Source organism: Gasterosteus aculeatus, chromosome 15, assembly GCF_964276395.1.
Source record: "Gasterosteus aculeatus chromosome 15, fGasAcu3.hap1.1, whole genome shotgun sequence".
Classification (NCBI taxonomy): Eukaryota; Metazoa; Chordata; class Actinopteri; order Perciformes; family Gasterosteidae; genus Gasterosteus; species Gasterosteus aculeatus.
Window position 1 is genome coordinate 7,381,992 of NC_135703.1, and position 13,170 is coordinate 7,395,161.

A 13,170-nucleotide genomic window follows, 5' to 3' on the forward strand; every position below is an offset into this window, starting at 1 on the left:
AAAATAGATAAACACACCAGAATCAGGTGATCTCGAATCTCGAATTTCCAATTAGGCTGAATGAGGACAGTAGGATGATAATCACTATCCAGACATACGATTGACCCAATCAGCCATTTTCACGAAGACATTTTGAAATGTCACAGTAGGGAAAAGTACAGGTGTATTGGTCCCAAGTATGAGTAAAACATACAAATAAAACCTGATGAGACGTTTACAAATGAAAACAAAGCCAACCAGAAGCCACTTGTTATTCTGAGTAAAAGGAAAGACTCGGCGGCGCCTGCGTTCAGTTCCTTCTGTTAAACGACTCATCCGTCTCACGTGCCGTTACCCAGCCAGCTCCGACAGACGCCGCAACTGTAGCTCAGACCCCACACAGTCATGCGTGTCTGTGTTCGGGTAAAACGGGTTTTAGCGTCACAAAACCCAGACGAGTGAGAAAAATACAGCCGCGGAGAAAATCCTCTCCGTCTCTCCACCGACAAACCCGTCCGACCACACAAAAGCCTTTTTAAAAGCGACCGAGTGTTTTCTTAGCTGAGCTGGCACCAACTCGGCCTCTGCTCCCGACGTTAAATCGACTCAAGGGTAGTCTGCGCCAACGCCTTGAGAGAACTGAAAGCGTCTCTGCAGGGAGCCGAGCCTCTGTTAGACAGGAGGGGGGGTCGCCAAAAAAAAAAAAGAGAAGAAAAACACAGTGAGGGGTTTCCGTTTGACCCCACTGCATGCATGTGTAATTCTGTAATAGCTGGACATCTCATAGAACGTTATCGGCCCTTTGTTTCAGTACTGCAGGCAGCAATTTCTAAATGGGCCTGACCCCCCAACCCCCCGCCCCCGTAATTTATTGATGGATTATTTGATGCTGCGAATGCTGCGTTTGGTGAGGAGCGTGTGAGGTCAAACAAGGAGCGACTCAAAGCATTAAGCGGTGTTCAGCAGCTGAGTGGTGCAAACAATCAATGAGCTGCCAGAGTGGGTTTCTTTCAGAATTTGAATCAGAACGGCAGATGATTGAACGTGGCATTAATGTGGAGTTTTTTAACTCTGTGTACAAAAGTACAAATGAAACCAACTGAGGCGGGCTGCCCGGCAGCAGCGTTGATGATTTTGTGGAGGGAGTTAAATGGACCAGAGATTTACGGCAGTCTGCTCCCTTTGTAACTAGAGCGTTTGGTGCAAATGCTGCACCGCCACGTTCAGATGGCAGCTGTGTGTTCTGCTCTCAGGTCTCAGAAGTTCCTTTTATCTGTGTCAATGTGAAGCAGGCTTGTGTTAAAACGGAGCGCGTCCTATCGGATTGTCTGTACAAGATTGAAGCGGCTAAACGCTGCAAAGTTATTCAAAAGGTTGAACTTGGAAAACAAAACGATTGATAGATTTTACATTATGAATGGTTACCAACACCCTGTTGTAGCGACAAGAAAAGGCTCCAAGCCCCTACTTGACCTCCACATATCAGTAATGAACCTGTGAATCAGTCTGACCAGTCGAAGCCTTAAACACACACACACACACACACACACAAACACACACACTATCACGCTCCAGCAGACCCTTTCAATCATCACAGTGGTCTCTTTTCACACACACAACATTCTCATATGCTCTCCAGGGTTCAGCAAAGTGACTCTGGGCCACACACAATGTGCGAGCTCTCTTATTCGCAGCACTAAAACATCTTTTAACCCCCACCAACAAAAAAAAGAATTCACAGCGAGAGGGGAATTCCTCTCGCCGCGCGGCTTTCCGACAGCGCGGGACCAGAGCTGAATCATCATCGCACAATAGACCTGCGAGCGTGGAGCTGCTTCACACAAGCACACTTCACATGAGGCGAATGCAGTGTCAGCGTTTTCCCGACAGCAGCTCAGAGTACAGCGACCACAATGCCTCTTCATTGTCCTCCTGCCGAACCGAACAGGAATAATCCTCTTATTAACGCGTCCGTCATCATCGCTATCAGTGAGATTACGATCATGCGCCATCTGCCAATCTAGAAAGGCGACCACGATGCTGCCGGCTTATGGTCAAGCATTCACCCGGACTGTAGTAACGCGTGTCAGGTGTCCCTCTGAGCACTATCTGGCGTGTGTGTGCATGGACAGACAGCGGGAGGGTCGGGGGGGGGGGTTGTGTAAATCTAATTAAAGTTTCACGGACAGAATGCAGCACAAGCGGACTCTTTTACATTATGAGAATGTAACGGTTTTCTCGTCTGAATGAGGAAACGCAATTTTTGTAAATATGATGACTACGGATGGATAATGTGAAGCATCATTAGAAAGAAAATAGAGGCTCCATACACACCTCCTGTTTGAGTTACAGAAAACAAAAAGCTGTGCAAGCAGAAAAGTAGAAGATGGATTTCTGTATAGAGTAGCATTTCTGACCGCTGACACGAGACAAAGTGCAGCTGGGAAAGCACGTGGGAGAGCCAGACCAGGTCGGATGAATCCAATGGGCTTGGTCCGGCATTTGTCAAGGTCTTCAAAACCAAAAACAAGAAGGGGAAGCCAAGCTAAACAGGAACAATAAGTCACAGTGCAGCCATTGTCAGTTACAACGAAACATGCAAAAGATCATTCTGGATACCAAGCAAAGGGGGAAAAAATGAATGAATAGTTTGGTCTGTAAATAAGTAATTACAGCTCCACTAGTGTGACTGAAGAAGACAGAGAAACCAAAAGGGATGTTTGTGTGTTTGTTAGACGCAGGAAAGCATCTTCAACAGCGCAAATTATTTTCAATCCACTTTAATCCCTTAAAACAAAATTCGCCTCAATGAAAAAAGGCCATTCTAAGTATTCCAAAACACGTTAGCTTAAGGTGATCTTCACATGAAGCCAGAAGTGGCGAGGAAGAGGGCAGGCCGCTGCTGACCACAACAAAAAAAGTGTAGCCCTCCCCTCCTCTTCCTCCGCTGGCTGAAGAAGAAAGACATTCCTGGATGATTGCACGCCGGTGCGACTGACAGACGAGAGCAAGAGAGCCGGCCCCCATTGTTGCCGCCGACCGACTATCTGTGTATGACGGCACGTCTGCTCGACGAGGGCTCAGGGCCCTCCCGCTCAGGGCCCTTCACCACGCCGAATCCAAGAAATCCTCCCCATTTGTAACTATCGGCATCACCACACACGTGTTTTTAGCGGACACGCACACACATGTCGGTTGTGTCTAGTGGCTCTTTGCAACTCGTCTTCTAACCTTCTAACCTCAAGCCTTTAAGCCCCACAACAGTGAGAGTCATGTGAGGAAACAGGCTGTGGGCAATAAGAAGGCTGCAGTCTCAGAAATCATTGTGGGATTTATTCTGTGCGTGTGTGGGCACAGTGTCTGTGAAGGCTGTTGTGGGTTGTAATCCATGCGTTTAATGGAGGTACCAGACAATCAAACTTCAAACTCAAAGAAACTCAAAAAGGCAAGTACTGAAACATCTGAGAGTGTGTAAAACGCTCTCTCACACACACACACACACACACACACACACACACACACACACACACACACACACACACACACACACACACACACACACACACACACACACACACTAGGAACATTTAGAAAAAAAGGCCTGGTTTTTATTTGTAAGTGGGCAAGACTTGACATTGCGTTAATCACATTTATTCCAACACAGCACCGTTTAGTGAAGCGTCAACAAGTGAAAGTGGATCTCTCAGCAGCTACGTTGAGCTCTTTGATCGATTTTCAAATCAATCAATCGTCCCTTTCAGGGGAAAAAAGGGCTCAAAGAGCTGAGGCTGGAGCCTTATTTCAAGGAAAGGATTTTCAATTTATGAGACTGAATGTTCCATTAAGGACCGATTATACCAGTGCAATACACAGTCAAGAGGGCTTTCCACCTAACCCTGCCTCCTGCCTCCTCCTCCTCACAGCACGGCACTGTTGGGTGTTAACAGGGAGGAAATATGATGTTGATGCAATACACCACAACTCGGTTTCCCTGTACAGCAGCTACATTAAGCTATCTATGGAAAAACCAAAGAGGCCTCTCATCAGTAGGCCGACTGGTCCATACGTTACAGAGTAAGACACATCAGCAGGCGTGGCGTTAAAATGGCCACCCGGTGCTGTGTGCTCAGACACACAGCTCCACATGTGGCAAAGCGCGGGTAAACGCAGGACGGGCGCTCTCTCTCGCTTTACCTCCACATCCACATGCACAGGGGGAAAGGCTGTGACTCATCCAAAACACATGTCAAATATACAGTTCGACCCTGCGGGCATCGAAGAGAATCGGATTCCTGAAGAAGCCGTGCCCGCCTCGAGCGGTTGCCTGCGACTTGGTTCTTCCTGCCCGGCTCAAAGTTATTCAAACATCTCATCTACCGATGAGCCTTCTGGTGTTTTCGTGCCGGGGCATTTACTGCTCCTCTGTGAGCACTACAAAAGACCCCCGAAAAGGACCAAAGCCCAAACCACCAGGAGTCACACTGAGATGACAACATCAACTGCGGTGCTTTAAGTGTGGGAGAAAACAAACTCTCATGTTAACTGCTGAGGCGTTTCTTCAGATACCTCTTTTTCTTTATAACGAGCACTTTTGTTTCCTGTTTGGTTTTCCCAGACGGCTGGTGTTAACAATGGCGAGGTTTTTCTTTGTGTCTAGTCCAATGAGGCCGACTCAAACCAGATACTAACCATGTTTCAAATTCACTTCTTTTGAGTACATATATTTGTCACATTCATAGATTATCTCACTACCTATATTTCTGCAACAACCATTGAAAAAAATAAACATATGCATACATAATGGATAAAAATAACGGGGGAGAGGCTGGCGCCAAGTTTAAAACATTTTAAAATGGCCTCCCCGACTTTGACGGGAGTCTTTAATGAAGTTTGTAAACCAGCAGGAGACTGTTAAAACCCAGTTGGAAGGAGGGGTCTGGGAATTAGGACCAAATGTGCTCTCAGAGAGGGGGGAAAAGAAAAAAAAAAAAACCCTCCGCCTTCACCTTGGAGTCTTTCTTTGGCTCTTTTCACATAGACGTACGTGTCAACTTCAAGGCGTCAACACAGGAGGAAAGATGCCCAACAGTTACTGCACAGTTTAGTGTGAGAAAGCCTGACAGAGGGGAAAATGACCCGCTTTGTTCTGGAAGACGCTGTAGTAAAACGCTGCAGAGAGCAACACTTGTGTGTATGTGTGTGTGTATACATGTTGTGTACTATTGTAGGTTTTAGAACTCAATTCAAAAGCATAAAAATATTTTTTTTAATTCACTTGTCGTAAACCCTTGAGTGAAATCTCAATGGCTGAAGACTTCATGAGCTCCTCACCAACTGTCTCTTCAGATCGAACCAAGGTAAAATGAGAGCGGGCTAAATTTTGTTGTCGGTGCAACACATCTTGCAAACTACAAAATAAAAGATCGCAAATGATAGCAAATATCAATCCAGGTAAAGCTCCATTAAAAGCCCCGAAAGAGTGAAAAACGGGCCTAGAAGAAGTCTAGGCCTGTTTTATGAGTGAAAGTGACAGTAGGACAACACAACTGGGAGGAATCCACCCTCCCACTCCACCCTGGCCTCAAGCTGAGCCGAGTGGCCGGGACTACAAATCAATGGCAGGGTTCATTAATGAAGAGGCAGGGCCGGTCGGGGAACAATAGCCGCCAACAACAGTTGCCTCGGACAATCTGGGCCAGGACCCTCTGATGGATGAGACATTTACCCCCGGTGCCCCTAGTGACTGAGCCCCTAACCTCCGCGTTGCACAGAGAGCAGCCAGTCTCGCATTTCACCTCCACCGTGTTGGACTGAGAGTTTCACCCTCCTCCAAAGCAAACAGATCAGGACTGACAAAAGCCAAGGGGCTCTACCCAATCTTGATGATAAATATTCTCCTACCATCCGGACTCAGCATCAACGGCGTACAAGAGTGAGTCAAACTATATCACATCAAAACAGCCCAAGCCCATCTGGGGGAGGAGAGGGATCGTGGCTTTAAATCGATTGGGACAGGACCGTGACCTTCGGCCTTGGTAGATCCTTGGGGAGAGCTGGTGCATTACAATGAGGCCCGGGTCGGAGCCTTGTCTGCGTGTGATAACACAGTGCCCGCTCTACCCGGCCCTGGAGGCTGGGGAGATCGCATTGAGAACACTGAGGTCCCAAATAGGGAAGGATAAGGGGCTTTGCTAGAATCAATGAGTGGCCCATCGCTGATTTGGAAAGTTACAATTCCAGATTAAGGGCGTGTTGGCACATTACTTCTCCTTAGAAGGTTTTGTACAAAATATTGAGTTCAGCATCCAACACGTTCAATGGGCCGTCTGAACCAGAAAATTATGTTTTATCAATCTTTTGTCCAATTATTGTTCAGCTATTGGCATGTGCACAGCATCAATTAAAAGGAGCCAGCCCCAATGTCCAAGGTGCCACAATGAATCAACTGTTAACCAAGTTAGTTCAACCCAGCTAGCACTATGAGTGTGGACAACACAACTAAGATGTCATAGGTTCAGCTCCCACGTCACCTAATTGAATTGTTTCTGAGAAAAAGGCAGGTATCCATAACCGGACGTTGCAGAACAAAAACTCTTGCTCTCTGCTACTGGTGCTGAAACGTCTCATTTACAGAGAAACGATACGGATCATGTGCTAACAACCAAAGGCAAGTGTACTCTTGTGACTCCGCGTGCCAGTCAGCAAGCTTGTGTTGATGCCAAAAGACTACCCGAGCCAAGGGAGGACCTGACCTTCTTCTGGCCCGATTTCCTCCCCCCCCCCCCCCCGTTGCAGGCCAGGTTTGCGGGTCCGGCTGTAGGCAACAGCTGCTCGCTCACCCCCTGCAACAGGTGGCCCGGAGGAAAGTTTAACGAGGGTCCAGACAGCAGGATTATCGATGCGAGGACAATCCCCATTTAATGGCTTTAGGGAGCCACCGACAAAGAAACAAGCTCTAACGCACATGCGGCCTGGATATGAGGTCTGGCCAAGGAGAGCGCTCCCAACCGCTTAGACCACTCCGGCCGGTCTTCAGAATACCACCTAAGAAGCTTAATGCTTCCTGTAATTTAAATGGGATTTCTGGCAGGATCCCTGCAGTTCAGTCTCCTCCCTTCGCCCTCACTCTATGTCCGCTGTCCCCACTATACCTCAACTTTGATGCGTAAACTACAGCAGGGCAGACTAGCTCGAGAACATTGAAGCAAAGCAAAGTGTACCCAAAGCAAACGCGGCCCTGAGATTAGGATTAGAGGTGCGACAAAGAGGGGACTAAGGACGGTCAGAGCGGGCCCTCGACAGTTTCGTTATACCGTTTGAGAAGCACCATGGTATACGGATATCGGGAATATTTGAATTAGCCTGTGGGAGCGACACCGGAGCCTTGCTTGGCCAGCACCGCTGGTGCCAACAGTTGGCGGTAGATGCCATTAATGTCGTTGTCTTTCCCAGATTCTCTGAGCAGTAAGGCAGCGTGCCATTGGAGTGCATAGCTCGCCGACTAATGTTATAGACTTTTGTTTCGGATGAAATCATGATTATTTGAAACTTTTTTTATAGATTTCTTAGATTTCGTATTGTATCAGCGTTATATGTTTTGTGTGTTTTACGTCGCAAAACATATAACGCTCAGTCCTATCAACAATCCTAGCTCAGTTTATAAATGCTGGATTATGCGGCATTGGTCGATGCAACGATACCAGAACTAAGGCTGCATTAGCATTAGCGACTGCAAATTAAAAAGCAGCTGTGATTTCCCGAAACGTATCGCGTCTCGGTCTGACAAACTCCACGCAGCTGACAGACGGATCAAATGGCTTTGCTGCTGACAACACAAAAGCTTGTGTTTGAATGTCAAGTAGTCAATGCGGTTCGCAGCTCTAGGCCCGGACACTCCGCAATAAAGTTCTGCAGTCAATTTTATGAGTCAGATCTGTTCCATACTCATTGTATTCAGTTCAAGGGTTGGTGACGTAATACGCGATGATCCCAACAACTGATCCACTCTGCTAGGGAATTAACTCGCGATTAAAGCTTTGAACACCCCAACTGCTGAAAATGCCGTAGGTGCAACACAGAGATATTACACACCCTGCTTGTATTCGTACCGGAGCTGGAAGTGGATGCACTTGAGATTTTCTTTTAATGGACACAACTCGATTGATCGCATAATTATAGAAGTGTATCTCTGCCAGGCAGGATTTAGTAATGGGGGCATAAAAACGACCAGAGATGCAAAAATAGACGATCTAAGATGACTACAAATCTGTGCCAGTTCCCGGGCTGACAGTCATCCGGTAGACTAACCCGTGAGACAAAAGCACAAGGGCACTTTCATCAAGATCGATACTTCCTCTCTTTGGCCACTCGGAGCTCAGCTCGGCCCTTTGGGGCCGATGCCTCCTTCAAATAGAACAAGCGAGTTCACCTTTAGCTCAAGAGAAGTTGGGCAACCGTCAAGGAAAATGTATGTCCCCATAAGCAGGTCATTGAAATTAAATTACAATATATTTTTATCATCCATACATATTTCTGGATCGGTATTCACTACTGGCCATCAGATTATTCTGAATCAAATGTTCCACATTCTAGATTTGTTAATTCTTAAAAGTGTGGAATTGTGGAAACTCACGAGAGAAAAGTCAACACAAATTTTGAGGAAGAAGAGCCATGTGGTCCAGGAACACAGAGGGGGGTCATGACACAAAGCCTGACATCCGCTTAGTGGATAAACAGGTTCTTTTATTGCTGGGGTTTAATCTCACACACACACACACACAGGTACAAACAAACATGCACACACATGCACACACACTCCCCAAACGGCCTCACAATAGCCAGCAGTTTACAAAACGACTTGCCTAATCAAGGTTGGGTCAGAAACAATAAAGCCTTGAAAAGAAGTAACTACAAAACATTTGTGCTTCCATTTACATAAAATCTCTGAGTGCTTGAGTCTCTGCTGTTGATGTGTTGAAAGGCTTCAAGCAAACGATGCCTACAGGACCATTTTAAAAAGGTCTTTACAGAAGACGAGGCTAGAGAACTGGACGCAACATTATTTGTAGATTTGGGGTGATCATATGAACACTGTAGACTCTTTGTAGACAAATAACACTCACTATGTTGTTGACATAATCCACTTTTTTATTTCCATGATTGGACACGCGCGCAGGTATTTCATTGGTAACAGTTTTGACCGTCGGAACTTGTAATTTTGTCAAATAAATATAGCTGATTTACACAAATCGCATCCCTCTACCAACAAATTAATCTGCCTCTTCATTCAAGTCGGATCCACCCCACAAGGGATCTTGTGTTGACACAGAACACTTGTATTGTTGATTTAAAACTTGACTAAATGCCAGGGTTTACTTAAAGGGAAACCACTGATCTCACACATTAAAGTCTGTTTACAGGTCCCGGGCAGTGCTGTTGCACGTGTGAAATAGATCCGGTGAAGCAGTGTGAGGCTCCAGAGGGAGCAGCGTGACGTGTGAGGAGTTTGCGGTGGTGCAGCTTTGAAGAAGTAAGCTCACCGGGCCTCCATCTGAATTTTAGACCAATCGGTCGGCGGTCTCGTTGCACCGTGAGTAACGCAGGTGCCAGGTTTTTAACAAGGGAGAGCAACGTGTGGAGTAAAGAAGATCACATGGTTGCATCAAATGTAACCATCGCCGCCTCCGAGAAAGTTACCAGAGTGTAATAAACGGGTTCCTTCTTCAGAAAACAAAGCAGTGATGCAAATCATAATTCGGTTGCTTAATTGCAGCACTGTGAGAATAGGCTCTAATATGCTAAATATATACACATGCTATTAAAATCTTCCTAAAACACCCTATTTTTGTTGATATTATTATGCAAAATAGTTATTTGTCATCAAAAAAAGATGATGTTAAAAAAACAAAAGACACATTGAAGCGAGCAAGAAAACACTTAAAACTGAAAGGCTGCAATAGCAAAGCGCGTCGTGACGATGCACTGTAGCACCACAGCTCCAATCCGCCCGTCCTCAGCTGTCAGTTGAAGGGGAACAGCGAAGAACTGAGAGCTCGCTTAACAAAGCCGTCTTGTGGAGAAGGTCAGAACCAGTGAAGGGGTTGAAACTCAGTAAAAAGCTGAAACGGCTGAATGGATGCATCATTGCACTCAAGGGGCGAAAGTCATCCACTTGATGTTTTGTCAAAAGGTTTTAGGATTTGGAACAGGAATAAAAACTAGAAGGCTTTTGTACCTTCAGAAATGACCAGCGATTTGTGAATGTCAGTGTAGCATGCATACATGTGTGTGTGTGTGTGAGCGCGTGTGTTATGGTTTGCATGTTTGTGTGTTCGAGATTCCAGGCCAGCCGGTAGACAATAAGCGGAAGTGTCTCCCATCCACGGCAGCGTTTAAAAATCGGTCCAACGCACCAAAGTGAGCGAGGTCTCTATGTCCTCACAATAAGGCCTTGTGTTCCCTGAGGGGGGTCAGTGTCTCCGCAACAGCAATTTGGCACCTTCCACTGCGGCTCATCGCTAAATAGATCAAAAGCTCGCTGAGTTCGACTCTCAACCAAAACCTCACAAACCAACAATTACCGCTGAGATACGTTTAAAAAAAAAAAAAAAAAAAAGTTGAATCCATAAACGTATTTGCTCACTACCACCGAAAAAGCAGGTTCCACTCCAGGCAGTGATGAAATGAATGAGACACAGTGCACAGCTCGGTGTCGCCCAAGCAGAGCCCATCAGCTTGAGCAGGTGTATGCATGCATGTACCAGTATGCATCTATGTATGGACTAGCCCTCTGCAAACAGGTTCTAATTAAGTAGGAGTTAAATGTAATATCTCCTCTCTGCACAAATCGTGCAGTCGGATATCCCTTTAAGCTGCAAAACAAAAAGTGAAACACACAAAACCATCCGTCGTGATTCCATTCATCGGGGACAGAAGAAACTTTTCCACAGTGAAATCCGGAGGGAACTCGTTACATCGTCGCTTAGCAGAGACACACGAACACACACATCACAAAGGGAGCCGCTCATGTGGGAAATTCTATTTTTACCACGAGGCAGGGCGAGGCTGCACCATGGAGCACACAAAGTAGGGAAACTATAACAAGGGAGAGAGGGAGGGGAGGGGAGGCCTGTCAGGGAACAGAGCGGAAGTGTCCTTCCTCCTGATGCCCTGCAACACAAAGTGTCCTCTGTGCACTTACAGTGCGCCTGTAAACAGCAGAGCGACATGTCACGGTTCCCCTCGCCGTTACTGTGGGAATTCATTTGAACAAACATGCCTGCATTGATCAAAACTCAAAAGGTGATTTTATATACACATTAGTGTTTATTCATGGTGGGACTTTGGATGGGAGGGATCATTTTGGACGGACTGTAAACAACCCTTTAAGGTTAACTTGTTATCTATAATTTGGATTTAACCGATGATGACTGATCATTGAGGATGTAGTAAAAATCATAACGCAACTGTATAATGGCACAATAGAAGTCCAAGACAGGAAAACAATAGATCACGAGGGATGGTGCACAGGATGTTAGAGGTGACCCCCCCCAACTCAAAAATACAGAAACATTTATGTAAAATATAATAAAAAGGACAGCCCAAGATATTCTAACGTAATCCTTATCATGGAGATAACAATCCACAGCTCCACCAAAGGTACTCACCTCCTCGAGGGCCGTCACTGTATTCCTGCAGTGGGACATCCTGGTGGTGAAGTTGGAGGCGGTGGGCGATTTATAATCTTCATTCGTCTCTACCACAAACTCTGTAACTGTGATTTGGTCCGGCATGATTAATCCCTGTTCTGTCCCTTGCTTTTTGTAATTTCCTCTTTTCTTTTCTTTTTTTTTTAAACAAAAAAAAGTTCAGAGCAGCAGTAGCAGCGGTGAGCGTGTCTCTCGAGGTCCCCGCGGGTAGCAGAGCATCTCCGGGTCCAGCTCCTCACGCGGTCCGGTCGCAGCGGGGTCGCGCGCAGGTTCGAGCAGTTCCGCCGCTGACGCACCGCGCTCCAAGGTGTCGGTGATGGGGGGCCGGGAGGCCGGGGATAATCCTTCCCGGTTCTTCCCGCGCAGGTTCTCAGCCGGCGGTCGCTTGGTCAAAGAGGAAACGGAAGCTTCCCCTGACCAAAGTCTGTTATCCCGAAAGAGAAAAGGCTTCGGGCAGCGCGAGGGTTGGAGCAACTTCCTCCTCCTCGACCGGGGAAACAACAGCCAGGACGTTTCAATGGGAGCGCAAGACATTGACAAAGGTAGAGGAGGGGATTCAACGGACGCGGAACAGCCAATGAGGAACGGCCGCTAGTAAGTGAGAGCCAATCAGAGTGCGCAAAAGGCGTGGACTCATGCTGCCTTCAGGTGCTCCTCGTACACCCGTTCACTCTGTTTAGCTCATGAAAGTAACTCGTATGACTCGTTTCAATTTGGAAAACATAAAATACTAATTACCAGTAAATACTAATAGTTCGCTGTGTGTCCGTTAACACTTGAACATGTCGGTTACCCTGTATTAGATTATAATACATAACATAATAAATGGTGAAACTTAAATTTAAGGAAAACAGCTACCAGATTAAATTAGAGGATTCTAATTTAGTGTTTACATTTCTGTTAACCATGTTATTAATTTTAGGCATTCCTATGCACTTGATCAACTTTGAGTTGAGTGCAGATATTTTACAATACTGCCTGATTGCACGTAAACTGTTGATAGTCTTGCTGCAGTCCATATAAACATCTCACTGTTGTCCTTTGTCCATGTACATTTATTTAATCTAAAATCAGATTCCTACTGTGGAAAAATATGTGATTTGATTTTTGTTTGATCTTCTTAGCAGTAGGATGTAGGATGCGTTTCTCAGGAGTAAATAACACAGTTATTGTCTGTCGACGGTAAAACAAATGGTGTAAATGTCCGTATTACTATGTGCGTCCAAAGCCCTTTTGGAGCTTGTATTTGAGGCTTGCTATTGTGACTAAAAAATACAAAACTCACATAAGTGTGTGACAAATCTTTCAAATCTATTGTGCAATTATTTTTGGTGCATGCTTGACCTATAATCTAAATATATCCTACGGCACTTAAAAGCATCATTTTCATACGGCACATTTTTCCTAGAGGCAGGAGAAGCAGCTGAAAGTGATGCAGTGTCTTAAGGGAAGCGTGTGTTTCTGTGCAAATACTACATGTGTA

The 13,170-nt window shown here is 45.9% G+C and overlaps 1 protein-coding gene across 4 annotated transcripts in view; it reads right to left on the reverse strand.

The window, feature by feature from the left end:
- Positions 1 to 12,241, reverse strand: part of asap2a (ArfGAP with SH3 domain, ankyrin repeat and PH domain 2a) — a 39,399-nt gene extending 27,158 nt beyond the window's left edge. For all 4 annotated transcript variants that reach the window (XM_078089959.1, XM_040199888.2, XM_078089958.1 and 1 more), the window contains exon 1: positions 11,646 to 12,241. In XM_078089959.1, coding sequence (XP_077946085.1) covers positions 11,646 to 11,771 — 126 coding nt within the window. In that variant the 5' untranslated portion in view covers positions 11,772 to 12,241. The remainder of the gene's footprint in view (positions 1 to 11,645) is intronic.
- Between the last annotated feature and the right edge of the window lie 929 nt (positions 12,242 to 13,170).